This window comes from Diaphorina citri, unplaced genomic scaffold (assembly GCF_000475195.1).
Source record: "Diaphorina citri unplaced genomic scaffold, Diaci psyllid genome assembly version 1.1 scaffold381, whole genome shotgun sequence".
NCBI classification, from domain to species: Eukaryota; Metazoa; Arthropoda; class Insecta; order Hemiptera; family Psyllidae; genus Diaphorina; species Diaphorina citri.
The window spans coordinates 162,547-188,554 of record NW_007377816.1 but is presented as its reverse complement, the minus strand read 5'-3'; the positions used below and the strand labels follow the sequence as shown (position 1 = coordinate 188,554).

The following is a 26,008-nucleotide window of genomic DNA, read 5'->3' as shown; positions in this document are numbered from 1 at the left end:
ATGTTGATTCATGAAAATACAAATGCTCTATATCTAGAGGCAAGAAACCTAACAAGATCTCCCCCTCTTACCATTCCAAATAAGAACCCTTATCATGACCAATGCCAAATACTTAAGTATCTTCTTATATCGACAAGATACCCACCTCAATACTGTCCTTGTCTCTGCGAGAAATACTATTGACAATGCTAGAAAGCACGAATCTTTCTCATTTTCTTTCTCCTCAGGGTGGGTTTCACCCACCTTCTTTTTAGCCCCTAAAGGTGTGTCCACACATAGTCAACGGCCGTCCATCGATGTCGATCGACGAAGTAAATCTATGTTGTCGAGGCAGTGTGAACGATTTCAGCCATCGATCGATGGCCTTCGACTGTGAATGGACACAGTTTAACAGCCCTGTTAAGCCTATACCAATCAAATGGATTTTAACAGCCCCCCTAGCTTCTAGGAGCTGAAAAAATATTGGTGAAATCCACTGTTATGTCAGGCACTCACACTGAGACCATCAATAAAACACATACTGCACAGTTTAACAGCCCTGTTAAGCCTATACCAATCAAATGGATTTTAACAGCCCCCCTAGCTTCTAGGGGCTGAAAAAATATTGGTGATATCCACTGTTATGTCAGGCACTCACACTGAGACCATCATTAAAACAGATACTAAAACAATCTATCGTACAAATCTCCCCACATTTCCACGTACTTGGGGAGTCCACAAAATCCTCTTTTTTTCACATAATATTCCGGTTCATTGGTTTTCCCCCCTTCCTTCCTCCTTAGTAAAGGACTTAGTCAGCATTCGTCATAAGATAGCCTCTGGCTTTTCCTTTAACCCTCCCTCTCCCTTCTTATTGAAACAAGATTTTCAAAGTCCCAGCATTCGTCATAAGATAGCCTCTGGCTTTTCCTTTAACCCTCCCTCTCCCTTCTTATTGAAACAAGATTTTCAAAGTCCCTTTTTTTCCTTTTACTTCTCTCTCCTTTTCTCTCCCTCCCTCCCTCTCTCTTTCTTACCTCATCTCAATTCCTTCTTGTCTGCTACATAGGTACTGATTTTCTCTAATCACGATCGAATAAACTACGGGCTAAAAAATTCCCGGAGGGACGGACCCAGCTTGTTTCCTTTTACTTCTCTCTCCTTTTCTCTCCCTCCCTCCCTCTCTCTCTTTCTTACCTCATCTCAATTCCTTCTTGTCTGTTCTCAAGATTTTTTTCTCTCTTATTTTCCCCTCAGTTCTATTATTTTGCAAAAAGGAGAACCGTTACTTTGTTTGAATTTTATCTTCTTCGGGTTTGCATGAAAGTGGGACTATAAGTAAGCGCTAAATTCTTCTCCCCTCACTGAGAAACAATCTTCTTTTTCGTCGCCTTTTCCCGTGCACAGATGGGATCGGCGTTTGTCGTGGGCCTCTCAATGATCGCTTTGAGACCAACTGGTTTTGGCTAAACAAAATTTTCCGAGTGAATGCCCTTCGCACTCAACCTTCGCTATTGATATAGCATAAGGAAATTTGGACTAGTCTACTCCCTGTTTATAGTCCCCTACCTAGACGCTGATCTACTCTCTGTTTATAGTCCCTCAGCCAGTCCCTTGTGAGAGCAGTGAGAGACAATGTCAGGTGCTATTATGGGTCTTATGGCTTTGTGTTACGGTATGTTTTCCATACCGGGGTATATGCCTTGTTCATTGGATCAGCGAGGGAATCTAATTGGTCCAAGAAGCCCTGCAAAGTCATCACGGTCCATTCAGCTCTTTGAGGACACCAAATTTGAGAGCGAAAGAGGAAGAAGTCCACTAAACATTCTTTCTCACGTAAATTTTGACGAGGAATCGATTGCTCTGGAAGGCTTCCACTTGACCTTCGTAGCCAAAGTCCCACAGGAACAGCATGGCGAGAATCTCGTTCACGGATGATGTAAGAATGGCCGGATTGAATTCCTCTGGAAAGAGGAGAACAAATCAATGTTAGAATAGAATATACTCGTACCTTGGTTATCCTGCCCGAATGAGAACCTGGTTGGAGCATGTAGTAGGCGTATCAACAGTAGGTACTGCACGTCATAATGGCTATTACACGAGGCTAGTACCAAGGCCAACTATTGGCCTCATGTGAATATATACCACTGACTTCCAGTGTTAACCTACATTTACATTTGACTGGAATGTTACTGGACGCCAGGGACTGTCAAACAAAGCCAGTATAGCTGGGGTTTTCCTGAATTCTACACGTGCTCGTAGGTAATTAGTACCGTAATTATAGGTACCTATGTTGTAGAAAAGAAGAAGACGAAGGAGAAGGAGGAGGAGGAGAAGAACAAGAAAAAACTTGGGATCGTGAAACACTAGTTACTCATCGAATCTATAATTTTTTACCTATTGGATTATGTATACTGTATAGTTATGGAGGTAGGTACCTACATAACTAATATTACATTATTAGGTAGGTAGATATCTATACCTACAATAACTACATTCCTTCATACAATTACCTACTTTATGCAGTTATGGTAACCAATATCAGCATAAGGTTTCATTCATACGAGCCAATTGATGCAATTTGCAATTGGACGTCTAAGAAGGTCACTTTTGAGCCGTGTGAAATATATCTCTCAGTGAGGAAGACCGGTATGTCATTTGCTATCCTGCCACGGTGGGCTAGTGGTCAAGACGCTCGACTAGTAATCAGGAGGGCGTGGATTCAATCCGAGCCGAGAGGTACTACAATTACCTACTTTATGCAGTTATGGTAACCAATATCAGCATAAGGTTTCATTCATACGAGCCAATTGATGCAATTTGCAATTGGAGTCATTTGCTATCCTGCCACGGTGGCGTAGAGGTCAAGACGCTCGACTAGTAATCAGGAGGGCGTGGATTCAATCCGAGCCGAGGGGTATGGAATTTAAGCCTCAACATTCGTAAAACTTGACCACATAATAATAGTAGTCTACTTCTGGGATAAAAGGACTCTTTAGTCCTTTTCGAGCAGTATAAAATTAACAATAGGTGTTACATTTTTATACCTGCAAGTTATCTAACCCGTATGCATGAGCCTTTTTTTGGTACTAGGACGACCTTTAGGACGATCATTCACACTTCGACTGTCGGATAGGCCTAGGACCTTTCGACTTGGTCTGTCAGACTACCGGAACGTGTGTCAGAAAAAGCTTCTTACTTCGTCTGAGAGACCTAGAATTCGGAAGCTTCTTCCACCATACACATTCCAGCGATCTGACAGAATAGTGCTACATTACCCAGCCTGAGTGGGGCCGGGAAACGCTAACAGCACGGGATTGTAAGGTCACCCATCCGACTAACCATGAGCGACGTTGCTTAACTTCAGTGATCCATTAATTTTAGTTTAAGCAATCTGATTGGCTAAGCAATCTGATTTTTGAAATTCAAACATTGCTTAAACCAAGAGTTAAACTTAAACCGAGCCAGCCTAGTTGCTTCATTAGCCTGATCTGTTTAGGATAGAGTTCGCCCCAGGCGGGATTCAAACCCGGGATTAGCCAGCCTGGTTAGCTTAGTTGGTAGTGCGTCTGCCTTGTATGCGCGGGTTCGATTTCCGCCCGGGGCGGATTTTATCCTGATGGGATAATGTTCGTTCTCGGAACGGCTGGCTTTTTCCTATCCTGTCTTCCTTCTCTCTTCGATTTCGGGACGATAAGACCATAGCAGTTACAGTTCCCTCTGTCATACCTCTTTAAAAAAAAAAACTTAAACCGAGTTTAAACTTGTGGCCCTCGGCCTCAACGTCCTACGGCCGCTAGTTTTTCTTTTTCGTCGAACTGACTTGAGTGTGTTTTTTCGACGATCGGCAACAGCACATCGACAGCAGTTTGACAACAGCGTACAGAATCCCCAGGATGACTAGAATGATGTCAATGCAGTACATCTGGTACCAGGTTAGTTGTCTGGAGGAGGCTGACAAGTGAGGTGCTCCCTTGTGGCGTAAAACGTATTCTGTCCAATACACGACCCGTTCTAGGGGAGACACGATTTCGTCGTTGGCGATGCTCGCCCATTTCTTGGCGTTTTGTTTGAAACTGTGGGAAACAGGGAAAAAAATTATATTACATTGAAGTATTGAAAAGAGGGACTTTTCTAACGAAATTCCTGTGTGCGGAGTCTATTGTTTAGGACTATTGCACCCACGAAAAAATCCAAATAATAGGTAATGAAATCAAGCAGACCTCTTTTCTAGATATTGAAAATGGTAACTGTTATTTTATGGTATGTACATAAAATCATGAAAAGTTTAGATCTCTTAACTGGTAGAAAAGTAAGCTTATCTCGATTCACTTCTTCCCCCCCCCGGGATTTCAGCACATCTTGAAATTTTATTACCTGAAGTAAGCACCATCTTGAAAAGAGGCTCGGAAAACAACCATCATTTTGATGTGATTTCTACCTCCAAGTGCAGAACTTACCTAGGATCGTTCAACATGGTTTGAGCATTCTTCAGGAAGCTCTGTTTGGTGAGCGTCTGAATGGGTTCGATGAGAGCATAGCCTCTATGTCTTAGCAGCACCATATTCCGGTACTGGTCACCAAAGAATGGAACACCCAACACGGGTACGCCTAGACTGGAGGCTTCCATTAGACTGCTGATACCTCCGTGGGTGATGAACAGGCGGAGATTTGGATGAGCTGAAACAGAGACGACATGAGGGGTAACATTTTTTGAAATGGCGGACCAATAATAGCAAAACCACATTCTTTGCGGACCACTTGCCTTTGTTTGTAGTCAGCTCCCATGGCAATGTGTTCAATATAAGCAAGTCTACACATTGGCGTTGCAGAGAAGTAGGAAAATAAAAAGTCAATTTTGCCAGCCTAGTTAGGTTGGACCTTGGAGGATACCTCGTTTGCCTTGTAAGCAAGGTCGCGGGTTCGATTCCTACCCAGGACGAACTTTGTCCTAAAGCCCAAACTGATATGGTTCGTTCTCGAAACTGGTTTTCTCCTATCCTGTCGTTATTATATCTTCGGGGGAAAAAAACTATAACAACAACAACTTACCCAAGATGTCGGTCTGAGGGTACCACTTCTGAATGAACACATTGTCAGGAAGGGTTTTTGCGTTGAGCACTGGATCATTAGTGATGTCGATCTTCCAAAAGATGGGCAGTTTGAGTTGCTTGAAAACTTCCAGGAAGCCCAACTTGGTCTCCTCACTCAACTTGGTTGGATCTACTACAGAACCGAAACTCATGTACACAAATCCACCCTTTGCTGCATCTGCCCTCTGCTGAAGGTCCTGGGGAAAGTAATGATAAAGGAATATATCAATCTGCTGCTCGCTCTCACTTAGTTTCCATTTGTTGATAATACAACACAGAACCGAAACTCATGTACACAAATCCACCCTTTGCTGCATCTGCCCTCTGCTGAAGGTCCTGGGGAAAGTAATGATAAAGGAATATCAATCTGCTGCTTGCTCTCACTTAATTTAAGTTTCCATTTATTAATAATACAACATATCAAATAGAACATAAAAATTACATATAAATGGTATACCCATCCTTAAAAGCAATGATTGTGTGAGTAGCCCATCCACCAGAATTAACGAAATTGAGATGCATCAGGCCAAGGATATGCGAAGGCCCAATGGAGGCTGTGGTACCTATGTATCAAGTGTCATATTGACAAGTGGTAAGGTAAAGAGTAAAGTACCCTCCAATTTAACTTTGACACGAACTTACCTGAGGGAGCTTTCCAGGTTTGTTCAAGTGGATGCCTCCAACAGGTATCAAGTTAGGCCCAGCAGTAGGCTACTACTATTATTGTGGTCAAATTCTCAAATTATATTGAGGATAAAATTCCATATCTCGGCTGGGATTGAACCCACACCCTCCTGTTTACCAGGCGATCGCGTTGACCACTACACCACCGAGGTCGGTGTACCGAGGACAGAAGTAGGTCTGTCCGACAGTCAGAGTTTGAGAAGCCGGCTTCAGGTCTGATAAGGTGTGTCCACACAAAGTCGACGTCCGTCGATCGATGTGAATTTATTGTGAGTCGATATGGATCGACGACCAGTCGACTATGTTTGGACACACCTATAGAGTTTTATTTCACTTACTCATTCTTGCGTCTATCTTGGGCAGTCGAATCGGCACATGCTTCAAGTTGGTCGAGTTGGACTTGGGCGTAAACTTGGTGTAGATGGTCACCTCATGACCGCGCTCCGCCAGGGCGGTCCAAACCTTCTCGTATTGCATTTGGTGACTCCATATAGGCAGGGGGAGGAACACCAGGATCTTATCACAGGACAGTGTGCCTAGGAAACTGAATGACAGGAGAATGATGAATGAGAAATGATTCATGGTGCACAGATTAGGGAGCGCTCCGCCCTGCCAAGTCAAGAAAGTTTTATAGTGATGAGGTTCCTTGATAGAGCACAGAAGTATTTCTTACTGTGAGGTGGTTATTCTAGTGATGAGGTTTCTCGATAGTTCACAGATGATAGAATTTATTTCTTACTGCTATGCGGTAGAAGAGTAACAGATAACGCTCGCGAGAGAAAAGAAGAGCTTTAGACACAAAATAGCTGGATATACAGAGTGATTAGGGAAGATAATCTATTTAGATACATAGATTGTCCGACCCTGGTGGATGATTGAAAGAGGACCCTGAGGATTTTCACCTTGAACCCGTAAAAGAAATTGAAATTCACCTTAAATTACCTGTAGTAAAAAAGAAAATGTTTCATCGCTGTTTTTATTTCGTGACAATGAAATAAACTATGCTAAATTAGACTCTTGTAGTCTGTGTCGTAACCTGATCAGATCGTAGTATGTCCCTCAACAGATAGGTGAGAAGAGACTCAATACCTACTTCCCACATTTCCCATTTAGGTGCTTGGTCAGGACGAGAATACCAGAGAGTAGGTAACCCTTAAAAATATTTGCAATCAATATACCTACTGATAGGAGTGCAAATTTTTGACGGCTCTGGAAATCGAACCCGGGACTTCCTACGGAATTATGATGAATATTGCGATAGTATGTGTAATTCGCGGTGGGGTTTCATCCAAGTGCTTCTCTTTCTTCGTGGAGACTCTTGTGATGATTTGGAAAGCTCGCGGAATACTCAAACTTTTCCCCCATAACCTTCAGGTCGGAATTCTGAAACAAAGAAAGAGATTAGGTTTGGTTAGTTACCAGTTTACGAGTAAATGTAAACAATAAACAAAAACACTCAACAAGGTCTTTCTTTCATCAGAGGTTGACAATTATGAGATATCTTGGATCAAAAACCTATAATGTAAAAATAAAATAATCAGTCTGAATGATCAGATACCTACATCTTAGCAGACATGTTTAGAGTTTATTTGATTCACTTTAGAAATAAAAATCAGATAAAAGTTTACATAAAAAAAAACACAAATTTAAATGTAACACAATATCTATTATTGTCTAACTTTATCTATCGCAATAATTTAATAAACAGACCACTAATAAATAATAATTTATCGAAAATATAAATTTATTACTTGGAAGTTTCGATCGACTGTTGATCGGACAAACTAAAGCGAGTTCTGCTTTTAACTAACTCAAATCGCTGTAGTATGAGCTAGGTACTCACATATAGGTAAGGCTATATTAGGTAAGACTGAGGTTGTAGGTAGTAAGGTACCTGCTAGTCAGTCCTAGGTAATTCATACAGAGTTGGGTTGAAAAAAAGACGCCAATGTAATTTAGTTGTTGGCGAAATGGTAGGTAATTAGTATAATAACTAATAATTTTAAAGAACTAAAGAATTATACATGATAAGGTGTCCGAAAATTTTGCATGTAACATGCAAACATTGCAAATTTTTTTTGCCTTCTTTTTCTTTCAACCTATCTACCTAAGTACCTACTTACCGTACCGTAACGATTCCAATTCATTAGACTGCTGATACCTCCGTGGGTGATGAACAGGCGGAGATTTGGATGAGCTGAAACAGAGACGACATGAGGGGTAACATTTTTTTGAAATGGCGGACCAATAATAGCAAAACCCCATTCTTTGCGGACCACTTGCCTTTGTTTGTAGTCAGCTTGATTCCAATTTTATCTGGTAATGGGAATGGATAATGGATGTACCAACCACGTGCTTTCGGAACTGCCTTGTAAGCAAGGTCGCGGGTTCGATTCCTACCCAGGACGAACTTTGTCCTAAAGCCCAAACTGATATGGTTCGTTCTCGAAACTGGTTTTCTCCTATCCTGTCGTTATTATATCTTCGGGGGAAAAAAACTATAACAACAACAACAACAACAACAACAACTTACCTAAGATGTCGGTCTGAGGGTACCACTTCTGAATGAACACATTGTCAGGAAGGGTTTTTGCGTTGAGCACTGGATCGTTGTCCTAAAGCCCAAACTGATATGGTTCGTTCTCGAAACTGCTGGTTTTCTCCTATCCTGTCGTTATTATATCTTCGGGGGAAAAAACTATAACAACAACAACAACAACTTACCCAAGATGTCGGTCTGAGGGTACCACTTCTGAATGAACACATTGTCAGGAAGGGTTTTTGCGTTGAGCACTGGATCATTAGTGATGTCGATCTTCCAAAAGATGGGCAGTTTGAGTTGCTTGAAAACTTCCAGGAAGCCCAACTTGGTCTCCTCACTCAACTTGGTTGGATCTACTACAGAACCGAAACTCATGTACACAAATCCACCCTTTGCTGCATCTGCCCTCTGCTGAAGGTCCTGGGGAAAGTAATGATAATAAAGGAATATCAATCTGCTGCATGCTCTCACTTAATTTAAGTTTCCATTTGTTGATAATACAACATATCGGTCGTATACATGTCGTATACGGACGTATACAATACATCGATAATACAACATGATAATATTATGACCACGTAATAATGGAGCTCTAAGGGTTAGGTGGTAGAGAATGCCTAAGGCGTTAACCTCGCCTAGTGGTTGCCTTCCACTCAAGAGTCTATTATTATTATCATTAGACTGCTGATACCTCCGTGGGTGATGAACAGGCGGAGATTTGGATGAGCTGAAACAGAGACGACATGAGGGGTAACATTTTTTGAAATGGCGGACCAATAATAGCAAAACCACATTCTTTGCGGACCACTTGCCTTTGTTTGTAGTCAGCTCCCATGGCAATGTGTTCAATATAAGCAAGTCTACACATTGGCGTTGCAGAGAAGTAGGAAAATAAAAAGTCAATTTTGCCAGCCTAGTTAGGTTGGACCTTGGAGGATACCTCGTTTGCCTTGTAAGGGAACTAGTAAGTAAGTAAGTAAGTAAGTAAGTACCTCAGTAAGGGAACTGGTACTTAGATTACGAAAAAATTGAAAATTACGAGTGGTACCATCCTGTAGTAACGGAATGAAGTATTAAAATTATTTATTTACATTATTTACATACGTACATATCTTATTTACGTAGGTTGATAAATATTGCCGGGTATTTATTTATTTGTATAATAACTAATAATTTTAAAGAACTAAAGAATTATACATGATAAGGTGTCCGAAAATTTTGCATGTAACATGCAAACATTGCAAACCATTTTTTTCCCCTTCTTTTTCTTTCAACCTATCTTCCTAAGTACCTACTTACCGTACCGTAACGATTCCAATTTTATCTGGTAATGGGAATGGATAATGGATATACCAACCACGTGCTTTCGGAACTAGTAAGTAAGTAAGTAGGTAAGGGAACTGGTACTTAAATTACGAAAAACTTGAAAATTACGAGTGGTACCATCCTGTAGTAACGGAATGAAGTATTAAAATTATTTATTTACAATATTTACATACGTACATATCTTATTTACGTAGGTTGATAAAATATATTGCCGGGTATTTATTTATTTTTACGAGATGTATAGGTATTTATTCATTAGGCTTATTTCAAGGAACTATACCTACCTACAAAATACGAATGGAGAAATAGTTATCATCTACTTCAACTACCTAGAAGTGTGAAATACTACGAAACAGCAGAATGGAATTAAGGTATAGGTACTCGTTAAGGTTATCTTTTATCAGTGATAAGGGAATAGATATACGTTTGGTAGGCAATATGCATTTATGCAATGCTCCATTTAATATCAATATCCGGCAGGAAACTGTGGCTTCTTTGAAATCTTTTTTTTAAGAGGTTTGACAGAGGGAACTGTAACTGCTATGGTCTTATCGTCCCGAAACCGAAGAGAGAAGGAAGACAGGATAGGAGAAACCCAGCCGTTCCGAGAACGAACATTATCCCATCAGGATAAAATCCGCCCCGGGCGGGAATCGAACCCGCGGCCTAGCGCTTACAAGGCAGACGCACTACCAACTAAGCTAACTAGGCTGGCGTTCAGACTATCTGACTGACCTCTGGTCAGATGATCTGAGCGTCAGTGCTCAGTGGCTAAAATAAGTATGGAGATCTCTCTCTCTCTCTCTCTCTCTCTCTCTTCTCTCATTTTCCGTCTCTGTCTCCTAGAGCGAGAGATTTTACTTCAAGTTATGCAAACTTTTATCTCGTTTTTTTTTCTCCCTTTCCCTCTCCCATTTCCCCTCTCTCTCTCTCTCCCTCTCCCCTCTCTCTCTTGTTTTAATTCTCAAAACTTTACATCCCTCCCTTTCTCTTCCTCCTCCTTCTCTTCCTTTAGTTTTCCTTCTCTCTTCTATCTCATGTCTTTCTTTAATAAAATCCGCCCCGGGCGGGAATCGAACCCGCGGCCTAGCGCTTACAAGGCAGACGCGCTACCAACTAAGCTAACTAGGCTGGCAGGGACTAAAACCTAAAACTCACAACCTTTTAGTGGAGATGTCAAATCCCTTTACCATAAAAGAAGAAAAAGCGTCTATTCAGTGGGCCATCGACATCGTCTAAACACGTTCAAACTATAAAATTTCCTTCCATCTTAGGTATCTGCTGTAATGGGTTTCAGTCGATGTTGATCGAAATTGGTCGACTGTAAAGTCGACACAAATCCAAAACAGCTGTACCTACCTATTGGTGGAGACGCCAAATCACTTTTAGTGGATTTGGATTTAGAATATTATTACCAAACATAAACCAACACTACCCCATTTTTTGCTGATTTTGATACAACACAACTTTCTCCAAACTCCAATACTAGATATCTATGAGCATTTGTACGTCCATGTCAAACCTCTCTTATTAACAATATCAATATCAACAACAAAACAAACAACATTAACAATGATGGCCAGGTAATTATGGAACGCTCCTTAATCGGTGATTATTTGTCATTCTTTTTCCTGATCAAAATAATGAGATCCCAACACAAGCTGTCACGGAGGACAATAGACGCAGAATTTGTCAATGCCACTGGCGGAACTACAACAAACAAGCCTCAAACAATCAAACACTTGAAATGTAAAATTTGTATAAAAAATCGACATAGAAAAACCCAAAATTTACCCTTCATTTATTTTCTGCGTACAATTTCTTTTTCGAGGCAGAGTTTCTTGAACCATTAGCATTATAAATCACAAAAAAACCCCTCTACTCTTTCTCTTTTTTGAAGATGTGCCTATTTTTTTATCGCATTTTTGACACTATCATTTTTTCTCTTTCTTCCCTAACGTATCTGTATAGGACTCTTTCCGTTGTATAATTTTGTGCGTTGTGTGTGCGTGTATGTGAGAGAGTTTTTATATTTTAAATTATTCTTCATGAGCATATATCTTTTTTTTTATTTTTTTTTTTTTTTATTATAAATATATACAGGGAGGTTCAACAATGATTGAATTAAATATGTTAGAAATGAATAAGAGGGTTTGGCTAAAATTTAACATAAAAAGGAGCATTTTGATTTTTTGTTTGGTACTTGACAACCCAACTGTTGACGGGCAGTCCGTCAGTAAATTTTATTGGTTATTGATTGTTTCTCTCTGAGACCTAGTTCACTTTTATGTTATCAAAAGCTAACATGGAATATTATTGCCTTTTGCTACTGACCTACCACAGTATGATGAAGCAAGATAATGTGGGTTTTACCTGTATCCTGGTGTAACCCTTTGAGTCTGTTGTAATGAAAAGCTATTAACATAATGTAACCTCCAAAGTCAATCCCCACGGGGTCCGATCTAGGCCGCAGGGAGCCCGTTTTCTGAAAGAACTTCGTTTCTTTAAGGATTTCACAATTAGATCAGCAAAATTGAACCCGAAATACAGGAATTACCTAGACCTAGACCTGGCTGTGGGAACTATAAACAGGGAGGAGAACAGCTAACCCCTAACACAGCCTAGCCAAGCTGGGAGTTCCTCAAAGGGTTCTCTCTGCTTTTAAAGACCAACACAAGTCCTAACGATGGTAAGACTGCGGTTCAGGACGCAGCCAGCCAATTTAACATGGCTTAGAGCTAGAGACCATCCACCCCGGTGTATAGCAGATACAAAAAGACCTCCATCTTTTCTTTATTCTGCTATCGCCATTCCGGCGAAAGCTAAAGCTGCTACAACAGAGCGAACAACAACAACAAACAACAACAACCAACCTAGACCTAGACATTATGTAATTGAGTTTTATCATGAACACTTGTCACAAATTATGTCCTTTGATCATTAACACATTCAGCGCACTACATCTATAACGATGTAATAGTGAAAAACCGAATCTATGTGTGTCACTTACTTTCTATATTGTTCCAATATGTATATGCTATAATGTTTATTTATACAAAACTGTAGCCCACAATATTATAACACACTGTTTATTTTTATAAAAAAGAGACATCGTATAGATGTTCATGACACATCACATACCCTGACATAAAGGGATTACAAGATAATACATCCATAGATGTAATATTCACATCTATAGATGTAATATACTTCATCTATGGATAATACAAGTTAAGTAAAACCATGTAATTACATCTATAGATGTAATAATATTACATCTATGGATGTAGGTACTTCAAAAATACAAATCACCCTCCATTTTTTTTCAAAACACGCATGCGTCACTTGGATCTTTCAGAACCACACTACCAAGGGATGTAATGCGTCACCAAGATGTTCAAGTCCATTATTTCGTATTGGAACATTACATCCCTGAATGTAAATATGCCAAAAATAGGAGTTGAAAAAATACATCCATAGATGTATGTGACATATCACATATGGTAAACGCATTACATCCATGGATGTAGGTGACGCTGAATGTGTTTTAATATACATACTACATGAAATTCTATGGCTTGACTTGGACTTAAACCATTAACTGCCAGATCCGAAGTTCACTGTGCTAACGAGTTTTCTTAGTGAGAATCTTCCTCCCAAAGGCACAACTGATGTGGGTCGGATTCTGTCTTTGTCCAGAAAATATAACTTTTTCCCCTTTTCTGGTTCATAATGAACTCTAACTTGTGATCCTGGGCGAAAGTATTGACCTTTGAAATTTCAAGAGATCAGCCCTGGTTATTCCGCGCTATAAATATGACGCTAATAAAATAATATAAATAAGGGATTAAGCTAGGTTTGATTGGAATGATATTACCATTACCTATAACAAAAGGTGTGAGTGGTCTAACCCTTGTTTTAATTCCCATATCATATATCATTGAAACCTGGAACCTTCTCTTTTATTTTCGATCTTTTTCGACCAAAAAACTATTGTGAATATACCTAACCTACCATTTAATATGAATAGATTAAAATAATATACCCCATTTCTACGACTAATGGTTTTAAGATGAATCTGCAAGTCTGGAAAGTCCCATTTTCCTTGTTACATACAGGTATACCTACTCGCAGCAAGCAAGAAACTCAAAATACTCAAATACTTTTTTTCAAGATTTCCGTTTATTTGGGTAGGTGGTAGGTACTGATTTATTTTGAGTGAGTTTCCCTATTTGATCTATTATTAAGGCCCTCCCCCCCTCTTTTGTTTTCATCATTTTCACCTAGCCCATTTCCTCTGGTGAGTTTTAGCTCTTTTCTCTCTGTCCGTATGGCCTTCATCTGAAACAAAGAAATCAAAGGATATTATTAGGCAAGAAAGAATAAACGACCTATAACTACCAAGTATGTATGTTTCTAGTCCGGAACCGAAAGTGCTGGGTTCAAAACCCGTCAGCGCGACGAAAATTTCCCAGAGAATTCGAAATTGGGCCCTTCTGATACGTTTTTACATTTTAGACATCAGAACCCATAAAAATATTGCCTTGAGCCTGACGAATCGTCATATCAAGATTTATTTAAGAGACTTCCATCTAAATCCAAAAGAGGTTCTCCATTCAAAATGACCTTATGACACGTCTCTTCAACTAGTCTCCCACCAGGACAATTCATCTTCGTATCCAAGGAAACTCTCTCCCAAAATATACATATAGGTACACATCCTTTTATACCCACATACTTTTGACTAGCTATATGTAGCTATAACTGGGTAGTATAACTACACCAAAACCAATAACTAGCCAATAATCCACTCACCACTGAATCTTCTGATCCACTAAACATTAGAAATAGGATTATAGATAGATACTAGTTATTATTATTCGATTTAATGTAAGTACACGAAATAAAAAGGGTTCTCAACTCATCTACGGGTTTTATGCAGTACCTACTTCAACGCCAGGATGTTCATACAGCTATCATTAAAAATTATAAGGGCTCTTTTCTTTACTCACAGGAGAAGGTAATTTAGAAAAAACCTTTTTTCTTTTTACATTTTTTTTAACGTGTGTAATATTTCAATATTTACTTTTTATTATGTTTAATCCATCCGTAAAAATTTAAATTTATATGCAATATTTTGAATAAAGGAAAAAAAATGTAGGAAAAAAAGGGTTTAATAATTTATGTAATTTTTTTCTCTTTCAGGAAATATTGTTATGTTTTCTATCCTATTGAAACAAGGTTAATAATGAGCCTCCCTTACATGTTAAATTGCATCTTCTTTCATAGAAAAGGTATCTTTTTTTTATGTATAATAGCTTGCACATGAAGGTGCACTTCAGAATAATAATAAAAAACTGTGATCAAATTTTCTGAAAGCTGTTTACGGTGGATTTTTATATGCGTGAAAAGTATGTGGATATAAAAGGTTATAATATTTATGTATATTATGTAATATTGTAACAGAAAAGCACGGGTATGGTGAGATACTTATTCTAGAGGTTCAGTTCTCTAGACCTCAGAAAAATGGGCATGTACGGAACCTCCAAAACAGTCAATCGAGTCTAAATTCAAATTAAAAAAAAAAGTGTTAGAAAAAGTCACTCCAAAGCAAAAGCCCCAATGGGTCCCAAATCTAACAAAATGAATATATACTATTTTAATATTTTAAAAGCTTTATTTGTTAACTAAATTCATTGAGATCGATCTAACCGTTCGGAAATTATTGGGAAAAAAATGTCAGAAGTTTCCCTTCAGACCCCCGAAGATCAACCCCAAAACGTATACAGAAAAAGCGCTCATTTGAAAAATAAAGAAATTAGACAAAAAACCTACCTACGAAACGGACTAGAAAGTAGATTCACTCTCAATGATACTTTTTACTTCCAATTACAAAAAATCTGGCGGGGTAAAATTACAGAGGTAAAGTGAAATTGGCTTTAGCAAATCATCATGAAAATCAATCCTAAGATTGGTAAGAAGCTCTCCCTTTTTCTCTATCTCAGCTCTGGCAAATATGCATAAAAAAAATTCTTGGAAAAGGAAAATTTTGTCATAAAAAAAGCCACGGTTTAAGCACTTTGACTAGACCAGTTCCCAATAGATCACTGAAGTTGAGCAACTTTGCACGTGGTTGGTATCCAGATTGATGGCCAATTGGCCATCTTTACAATCACGTACTGACGGATTTTCCCGGCCCTACTCAGGCTGGCTGAGAGCTTGTCACCAAATTAAGGGTAAAACCTCCGTATCTAAAAACCTTAGCTTAGCAGTTATCCTCTTATATACAGTGAGGTTCCCACCAAACTGAGACTTAGGTGTAGGGGCTGGACAGCCCTAAAGGATGGGTTAAGATTCTACGAATTTATACAGTGACGTTCAATAAAATGTACATGCATTTCTTCCGAACTTACGATTTCTCTCTTTCAACCACCCCGTAGAAAACAGATTCGTCGAAATCAGAGTTGAAGAGGATATAATATCCCGTAGCAGATTCCTGTAAGATCGGGAGATCAGCTAATTTGAATATTTTTCTCTAACGATTTTATAGAAATGTCTCATTTGCATAGAGAGAACATTATTGAAAAAAATTACCTATATCCTTTTTTTTGTCCATTGATGCTGGGAAGCTGATGCAGGCATTTCTGGTTTTGATATTACTACCCTTTGAATTAGGACTTGTCCTAAAGCCCAAACTGATATGGTTCGTTCTCGAAACTGCTGGTTTTCTCCTATCCTGTCGTTATTATATCTTCGGGGGAAAAAAACTATGCCTGCTACCTATATTCCTAGGAAAATAACAAGTTCACGACTCTGCGACCTAGGCACAAGTATAAAATGAAGAGCCCAATCAGAACTTTCTTAAAAGTCTCGTTACCAACTTTCACGCAAAAGGCGCAAGCTACAGAAGGTACAATTTGCAAGTTGCACTAGAGATACAATTTAGAAGTTAGCGTCTACAAGCGAGAGCCATAAAACCAGTGTGATATCACAGACAACGACTCTGCGACCTAGGCACAAGTATAAAATGAAGAGCCCAATCAGAACTTCCTTAAAAGTCTCGTTACCAACTTTTACGCAAAAGGTGCAAGCTACAGAAGGCACAATTTGCAAGTTGCACTAGAGAGCTAGAGATACAATTTAGAAGTTAGCGTCTACAAGCGAGAGCCATAAAACCAGTGTGATATCACAGACAGACACGTCGCTGATAAATTTATACAGGGTGTTCTAAATTTCTATTGAAAAAAAAGAGAATAAAGTTTCCGAAAAAAAAGCAAAAAATGTAGAAACTCTTTAACCTGAGAGGATTACCGTCACTGTACCTACATTTTCTTTTTCTAGGACTTCGAGGGTAGGTAAATTTAAACGAATTTAACCTACTACGAGAGGATTACCGTCACTGTACCTACATTTTCTTTTTCTAGGACTTCGAGGGGAGGTAAATTTAGACGAATTTAACCTACTACGAATTCACAGCTAATAAAACTAAGGAAAAATACTTTAATATAGAAAGTAAAAAGAGGAATAAGAAGGAGAGGAGCAACAGAAGAAAGAAGAAAAAAAATCCATTCACACATTGTATGGTACATAGGTAACCTAAAGAATGCTCCAGCAAAAGCACTTGCACGTAATTTTACCCCCGAAGGCATGTTTCCTTTGACACCAAAGGGTTGTGATGAGGAGGGAATAAAAACATTCCCTCTGCCATCAGTATCATCACAGACAGACACGTCGCTGATAAATTTATACAGGGTGTTCTAAATTTCTATTGAAAAAAAAGAGAATAAAGTTTCCGAAAAAAAAAGCAAAAAATGTAGAAACTGTTTAACCTGAGAGGATTACCGTCACTGTGCCTACATTTTCTTTTTCTAGGACTTCGAGGGATCGAGGGTAGGTAAATTTAGACGAATTTAACCTACCACGAATTCACAGCTAATAAAACTAAGGAAAAATACTTTAATATAGAAAGTAAAAAGAAGAAAGAAGAAAAAAATCCATTCACACATTGTATGGTACATAGCTAACCAAAAGAATGCTCCAGCAAAAGCACTTGCACGTAATTTTACCCCCGAAGGCATGTTTCCTTTGACACCAAAGGATTGTGATGAGCCTCTTAAAAAAAAAAAAAAAACCTACTACGAATTAACAGCTAATAAAACTAAGGAAAAATACTTTAATATAGAAAGTAAAAAGAGGAATAAGAAGGAGAGGAGCAACAGAAGGAAGAAGAAAAAAATCCATTCACACATTGTATGGTACTTGGTACATAGGTAACCAAAAGAATGCTCCAGCAAAAGCACTTGCACGTAATTCTACCCCCGAAGGCATGTTTCCTTTGACACCAAAGGGTTGTGATGAGGAGGGAATAAAAACATTCCCTCTGCCATCAGTTTTCCCTCTTACTTTGGAGCTGAAAGAAAAACATTTACCTCGACTCATAACAAAGGGAAGAGTGAATTTTACCTGAAAATTTCGTTACAGTCTTTGGAGCTGAAAGAAAAACATTTACCTCGACTCATAACAAAGGGAAGAGTGAATTTTACCTGAAAATTTCGTTACAGTTTTTTTTTATAAACTTCAAAACCAACAAGTTTGAAGAAGAAAGAGAAAGAGATGTAAAAAAAGAAGTGACTCCATATAGGCAGGGGGAGGAACACCAGGATCTTATCACAGGACAGTGTGCCTAGGAAACTGAATGACAGGAGAATGATGAATGGGAAATGATTCATGGTGCACAGATTAAGGAGCGCTCCGCCCCGCCAAGTCAAGAAAGTTTGACCGCGCTACTAGAGATATTATACGATATACGCCAATGATGTTTTATAGTGATGAGGTTCCTTGATAGAGCACAGAAGTATTTTTTACTGTGCGGTGGTTATTCTAGTGATGAGGTTTTTTGATAGTGTACAGATGATTGCATTTCTTACTATGAGGTAGTTATTCTAGTGATGAGGTTTCTCGATAGTTCACCAGGATCTTATCACAGGACAGTGTGCCTAGGAAACTGAATGACAGGAGAATGATGAATGAGAAATGATTCATGGTGCACAGATTAAGGAGCGCTCCGCCCTGCCAAGTCAAGAAAGTTTGACCGCGCTACTAGAGATATTATACGCCAATGATGTTTTATAGTGATCAGGTTCCTTGATAGAGCACAGAAGTATTTCTTACTGTGAGGTGGTTATTCTAGTGATGAGGTTTTTTTGATATTGCACAGATGATAGAATTTCTTATTTCTTACTGCTATGCAGTTACTTGATTTTAATTCCAGTCACTTTCCAAGAAGAGCCGTTCTGGGAATGCCCAAGGTTAATGAATGGATGATAGGTATTATAATGAAAAATGAATGAATGGTTGAATTATGATGAATATTGCGATAGTATGTGTAATTCGCGGTGGGGTTTCATCCAAGTGCTTCTCTTTCTTCGTGGAGACTCTTGTGATTTGGAAAGCTCGCGGAATGCCCAAACTTTTCCCCCACAACCTTCAGGTCGGAATTCTGAAATAAAGAAAGAGATTAGGTTTGGTTAGTTACCAGTTTACGAGTAAATGTAAACAATAAACAAAAACACTCAACAAGGTCTTTCTAGTACATCAGAGGTTGACAATTATGAGATATCTTGGGTCAAAAACCTATAATCTAAAAATAAAATAATCAGTCTGAATAATCATATACCTACATCTTAGCAGACATGTTTAGAGTTTATTTGATTCACTTTAGAAATAAAAATCACAGATAAAAGTTTACATAAAAAAAACACAAATTTAAATGTAACACAATATTATTATTTGAAGAAGAAAGAGAGAAGAGAAAGAGATGTAAAAAAAAGAAGGGTAACAGAGAGAGAGAGAGAGAGAGAGAGAGAGAGAGAGAGGGAGAGAGAGAGGGAGAGAGAGAGGAGAGGGAGGGAGGGAGAGAGAGAGGAGAGAGAGGCCTGAGAGTTTGAAGGGAGAATAAAAGAATTTCGAGAATTTGCTGAAAAATTCGACGGGGGTATAAAGTTTTTCTTTTGAAAGATTGCGGGTAAAATAGGGGTAATATCCACCTCCTAGGTGTTTATGTACGTACACTGTGGAAGTTTAGGTGAATTTATACGCACTACCCAAGGTATGAATTATATGGGTATGTGTTGGAAAATATTGGAATTTTCATATAGTATAGATAGAGTATGGACCGAAATAACAACCAAGGTTTTGGTTCTGGAAAAATGGCTTCGAAATAAGATACCTACTTTAATTTATAATATTATGAAAAACCTACCTACATTCAACATACATACATCTTGTCTGTATGCTTGTGAAAGATTGACAGACACTGACGGTGCATACAACATGTATACCTGCAAGATATACAAAATGTATACAAGATGAGAATGAAACACTCTTCTCACGTCAAGCAAGAAAACAGCTTTTCTTTATAAAGTTATAAAATATAGAGAAGAAAGAAATAACAACCAAGGTTTTGGTTCTGGAAAAATGGCTTCGAAATAAGATACCTACTTTAATTTATAATATTATGAAAAACCTACCTATACATTCAACATACATACATCTTGTCTGTATGCTTGTGAAAGATTGACAGACACTGACGGTGCACACAACATGTATACCTGCAAGATATACAAAATGTATACAAGATAAGAATGAAACACTCTTCTCACGTCAAGCAAGAAAACAGCTTTTCTTTATAAAGTTATAAAATATAGAGAAGAAGAGTAACAGATAACGCTCGCGAGAGAAAAGAAGAGCTTTAGACACAAAATAGCTGGATATACAGAGTGATTAGGGAAGATAATCTTTTTAGATACATAGTTTGTCCGACCCTGGTGGATGATTGAAAGAGGACCCTGAGGATTTTCACCCGTAAAAGAAATTGAAATTCACCTTAGTAAAAGTACCTGTAGTAAAAAAGAAAATGTTTCATCGCTGTTTTTATTTCGTGACAATGAAATAAACTATGCTAAATTAGACTCTTGTGGTCTGTGTCGTAACCTGATCAGATCGTAGTATGTCCCTCATCAGATAGGTGAGAAGAGACTCAATACCTACTTCCCACATTTCCCATTTAGGTGATGCTAAAAAAAAAAAAAAAAAATGGTAGTCCAAAGTAATCAACGAATAGTTTCGTTCTTAGTGTATTAGAGTCTAAAATTATCAGAATTTTAACTTTTCGGATGAAATAGGGCCTTGAACTTCTATGAACATCTACATTGTAGGTATACCTTATTAAATCTATACGTAATGTATACCTAATGTTCCTAGTTATGTCTATTGCACACAAGGTATGCCTTTAGCCATCACAGTTCCAATCTCTGACCCAGGTCAAAAAAAAAAAAAATGATAGTCAAAGGTACGTAATCAACCAATAGTTTCGTCCTATTAGAGTATTAGATAGATAGATAGTCTAAACTCTAAAATTATCAGAATTTTAACTTTTCGGACGAAATAGGGCCTTGAACTTCTCTAAACATCTACATTGTAGGTATACCTTATTAAATCTACGTAATTAACGTAATGTATACCTAATGTTCCTAGTTATGCCTATTACATACATGTTATTGTAAAAATAAACGCGAGAAGTTCATTACGTAACATCAACATTACGTAATAGCCATTAGGTATTAGGAGGAGTCATTGATCCGCGCGAATTCTTGAACTTTGGATCGAGGCCTATCAAAATATGAAATGACATTAAATAACAGTACAGGATATCTATAAATGTCGAACTTTGAATTTTTGAACCATGTATTTGGATAACAAAACCCAATAGAAACTACACAGACAACACAGAAAACACGGCTAATTGCTACGGATCAGCGGGATATCATCTTTTCTCCCACTTCCCTTAATTTCAATAAAATATTTTTATTTTTTCATCAGACGTGATTCTAGCCTGCTACCTATTGTAAAAATAAACGCGAGAAGTTCATTACGTAACATCAACATTACGTAATAGCCATTAGGTATTAGGAGGAGTCATTGATCCGCGTGAATTCTTGAACTTTGGATCGAGGCCTATCAAAATATGAAATGACATTAAATAACAGTACAGTACATCTATAAATGTCGAACTTTGAATTTTTGGATAACAAAACCCGATAGAAACTACACAGACAACACAGAACGTAATTTTACGGCTAACTGCTACGGATCAGACGTGATTCTAGCCTGCTACCTATAGTCCTAGGAAAATAACAAGTTCACGACTCTGCGACCTAGGCACAAGTATAAAATGAAGAGCCCAATCAGAACTTTTTTAAAAGTCTCGTTACCAACTTTTACGCAAAAGGCGCAAGCTACAGAAGGCACAATTTGCAAGTTGCATCATAATGTTGCGTCCCGTTTTCGAGAGATTAGCCTTTAAAGTTTAAACGAGATAAGAGCCATTTAGATCAAGTATTGTATGAACGCCTGAAAACTATATGTGTATGCAATGTGCACAACAATTTAAATTCTAGATTTCTAGTAAATTAATAGATTTTGTTAGTGGAGATGACTAATCTCATAGCTACTAAACAGAAAAACCTCTCGGTTTAAATTCTGTGCCAAAAAACCCTTTTATTCAGTGAAATGTCCCCGACCCGTGGTAGAAGCTAAGGGTAGAAGGGCAATCAAGTTGCTGAAACTAAAATGAAAAGTACCCAACAGAAAAACCTCTCTGGTTGAATTCTGTGCCAAAAAACCCTTTTATTCAGTGAAATGTCCTCGACCCGTGGTAGAAGATAAGGGTAGAAGGGCAATCAAGTTGCTGAAACTAAAATGAAAAGTACCCCAAGCGTGATAATTCGTGAATTTCAGAATCTCTTGGCTTGAAAAATGCTGACAACCTCCCCCATTTGACTCATTTTCACCTGGTGTGACAGTTTGTTGGGACTTTTTCACATTTTTCACTTTTTTTTATTCTTCCATTGTGATGATTATTTTTAACATTTTTTTTTTAATCCTCTTCTTAAAGCAAGTAGGTAAAAACCCCTCAGATACCTATAGATAATTTTATGTGACTTTTATTTTATTTTTTTATCCTACATAGGTACATAACGTTCAATCAATTTTTTCTTGAAATCACCGAATATTTACTGCTATTTCTTCTCCTTCTTCGTCTCCTCTTTCGAAGGTAGGATTTTTTCCTCTTGTAAAGGATTTCTATATTCCTCAACAAGAGTTGGATGTATTTTATTATTTTGTTGTATTTATACAGCTTATGATTAGTACATATCGTTCAATCAATTTTTTCTTGAAATCACCGAATATTTACTGCTATTTCTTCTCCTTCTTCGTCTCCTCTTTCGAAGGTAGGCTTTTTTCCTCTCTTAAAGGATGCCTACATTCCCAGGCAAGACTTGGAGGTATTTTATTTGTTGTATTTATACAGCTTATGATTACTGATTGAATAAATGAATAAAATTTCCATGCAAATCATACTCGAGTATGTATTTAGATTGTACCCCATGTTTCTCTCTTGCATGATGAGGGATTTTTTTTTTTATCCCTCTCTTCCTTAATCTTCTTTTTCATTGAATTTTAGATTTGTTTATTCATAAGAGAGAGAGAGAGAGAGAGAGAGAGAGAGAGACCAGGTGTATTTTAAACATAAATGATTTTCATTAAGACTAAAAGCACAATGGTCCATTCTTCTTGGAGTAGTGTTCTACTGTTCTTTCTTGTTCTAAATATTTATTGTTGCCGTGCTTTTTGGAGGAAAAATAGCTATGACAGAAGAAATGTAGGTAAAGGATATCCCTCGCTATTCAGCGGGGGAACTCGGCAGCGGTTATGGGAACCCTACTTGGTTCTTCAAATTTAGAAGAAGTTTTTTGTATGTGATATAGGCAGTTTTGAAGAAGTAATACTCGAACTTCAAAGAATCAAAGCTGTTCTAAATACGAGTACGACAGAAGAAATGTAGGTAAAGGATATCCCTCGCTATTCAGCGGGGGAACTCGGCAGCGGTTATGGGAACCCTACTTGGTTCTTCAAACTTAGAAGAAGTTTTGTATGTGATATAGGTAGTTTTGAAGAAGTAATATTCGAACTTCAAAGAATCAAAGCTGTTCTAAATACGAGTATATTAGGAGCACTTCATCAATGAATCAGACAATGAGATCTCACCACACTTCTAAAGGTTCGAATATTCTAAAGCTCCTTCTGTTCCGAGGTCAGTAAGGTATTTAATTTCACATCTTTTCCATATAAAGTATCAAGTATCTACCGATTGGAGTCATCACAAAAAATACAAAAGTTAACATAGGTAGGGGCACCCTATACGTGCTATAGATACATAAAAAAAAAAACAAGAAAATCACTTGAAAGCTAAAGGTACTTCGACGGAAATTTTTTTGGTAGTCAAAATTTCCTTTCCTCGCAATCTGATTGGCTGAAGCAACGCGCAAGACTGACAAATTTCCACTAAGTCCCGCCTTCCATTAGTCGTGGAAAGCTCTTGGCAAACAAATTTCAGTTGGCAAAAGCCTTTCATCCCGAGTTGTTTCTGAGGACTGTTTTCGTTTTTCTCCCGAAATTTTCCGAGGCGTGGGTTTTCGAAAAAAATTACGAACAATTTGTCGATTTGTTGACATTCGAAATCTACATAGTTGGGGGTTTTACTTGGCAATTTATTATTTTTGATGGTCTTTTCTAATCCTTGGATGATCAGTTGGTCTTTAAACAGCAATCATTTTTCAGTCAGTTGAGGGCAATCATTTTTCTCTGATTTGGAGAAAGAGTTTACCGATTTCGTTTACGAATGATTTAAAAAATTTAGGCACCTATTGAGGAATCGAGAGTGAAAATAACGTGATATAAACGACATTTATCTGTCGTTTTCCAGTCAATTTTAGTAAAAATTCAATAATCATGTCATCCTCTTAAAAAAATTAGGCACCTATTGAGGAATCGAGAGTGAAAATAACGTGATATAAACGACATTTATCTGTCGTTTTCCAGTCAATTTTAGTGGCGCTTTCCAGTCAATTTTCTTTTAGTGGATAAAAATCCAATAATCATGTCATCGTCTCCACTTGCCGCCCCGGGCGGGAATCGAACCCGCGGCCTAGCGCTTACAAGGCAGACGCGCTGCCAACTAAGCTAACTAGGCTGGCGAAATAGAAGAGAAAAGGAGAACAGGTTAGAAGAAAAGCAGCCGTAGTGCCGTACCGATAGTTCTGAAAACGAACCTTATCAGCTGTTTAGATCCTTCAAATAAGGTTCTCTTAATTACAGGTAGGTACCATTTTCCAATAAAATTAATTAACAGAAGAGGTCCCGTCGCGTCGTCCCGAAATAGAAGAGAAGGAGAACGGGATAGAAGAAAAGCAGCCGTAGTGCCGTACCGATAGTTCTGAAAACGAACCTTTTCAGCTGTTTAGATCCTTCAAACATAGGATCGTTATAAATTGGACGTGTCTAAATGTAAACAATAAGGTGCTATCAGCAAAGTCATGCAAACCGAACCGAATTAAACGATTATACGAATTCAGTTTGTACTCCCTAGTTTGGATTGTGGTTCTCTTAATTACAGGTAGGTACCATTTTCCAATAAAATTAATTAACAGAAGAGGTCCCGTCGCGTCATCCCGAAATAGAAGAGAAAAGGAGAACAGGATAGAAGAAAAGCAGCCGTAGTGCCGTACCGATAGTTCTGAAAACGAACCTTATCAGCTGTTTAGATCCTTCAAACATAGGATCGTTATAAATTGGACGTATCTAAATGTAAACAATAAGGTGCTATCAGCAAAGTCATGCAAACCGAACGGAATTAAACGATTATACGAATTCAGTTTGTGCTCTCCTTCCTCTCTTGAGTAATGAATTAGAAACGTAAAAAACAAAAGGGCGTAACCTTTTATAACGAGACAAAACCTAGATAGCGATCATAGACCCCCTCCCAACTGGAACTAGCATGGAATAAAAATAATTAATTTTGTGGATGCACAAGAGTGGAGGGAGAATGGGAAATGAAAGCATGGTGAAAGCTAACAATTGTGGCTTTCGTGGCTTTCTATAAACTAGCTAGCAGAAAAAAAGTCCACTTTAAATTTAAGGACTTGCAGTTACCTATCTTTGTAATACATACTTTATATGGTTGGTCATGAACAAATCCCCCCCCCCCCCTTCGTCACTCATGGGGCAAGTTGTATGAACATTCTAGTGTGAACTTATTCGGCTCTCTCCGTTGTTCTCTTTAAAAGCTTCCTTTCTTTTAAGAATTCGGCGCAGAAAAATGCTGTCTTCCTTCTCTCTTCGCTTTCAGGACGATAAGATGAAAACAGTCACCCTTACCCTCTACTGCTGCAGCAGAATGAATTTTGCGTTTTAATGTTGCTAGATTTTTGGTCTAGCGTTTCTTGTATACCCCCCCCCCCTTCGTCACTCATGGGGCAAGTTG

General features: G+C 38.2%; 2 protein-coding genes and 2 long non-coding RNA genes across 4 annotated transcripts; all 4 read right to left on the bottom strand.

Annotated features, from left to right (window-relative positions):
- Positions 1–3,634: 3,634 nt before the first annotated feature.
- Positions 3,635–6,501, bottom strand: LOC103508266 (UDP-glucuronosyltransferase 2B20-like). Its single transcript, XM_026822900.1, has 6 exons — positions 6,095–6,501; positions 5,917–5,933; positions 5,715–5,783; positions 5,032–5,269; positions 4,440–4,659; positions 3,635–4,055 (listed from the first exon to the last, which is right to left on the bottom strand). The coding sequence occupies exons 1-6, from the start codon at positions 6,336–6,338 to the stop codon at positions 3,776–3,778; spliced, it is 1,068 nt and encodes a 355-aa protein (XP_026678701.1). The 5' UTR covers positions 6,339–6,501; the 3' UTR covers positions 3,635–3,775.
- Positions 6,502–7,009: 508 nt separating this feature from the next.
- Positions 7,010–7,593, bottom strand: LOC113467015. Its single transcript, XR_003391242.1, has 2 exons — positions 7,319–7,593; positions 7,010–7,139 (listed from the first exon to the last, which is right to left on the bottom strand). It is a non-coding gene; the product is annotated as an uncharacterized LOC113467015 (long non-coding RNA).
- A 64-nt stretch (positions 7,594–7,657) lies between these two features.
- Positions 7,658–8,721, bottom strand: LOC103508265 (UDP-glucuronosyltransferase-like). Its single transcript, XM_008472796.2, has 3 exons — positions 8,481–8,721; positions 7,880–7,953; positions 7,658–7,663 (listed from the first exon to the last, which is right to left on the bottom strand). The coding sequence occupies exons 1-3, from the start codon at positions 8,671–8,673 to the stop codon at positions 7,658–7,660; spliced, it is 273 nt and encodes a 90-aa protein (XP_008471018.1). The 5' UTR covers positions 8,674–8,721.
- A 10,079-nt stretch (positions 8,722–18,800) lies between these two features.
- Positions 18,801–19,420, bottom strand: LOC113467016. The gene is made up of 2 exons (XR_003391243.1): positions 19,305–19,420; positions 18,801–19,123 (listed from the first exon to the last, which is right to left on the bottom strand). It is a non-coding gene; the product is annotated as an uncharacterized LOC113467016 (long non-coding RNA).
- Between the last annotated feature and the right edge of the window lie 6,588 nt (positions 19,421–26,008).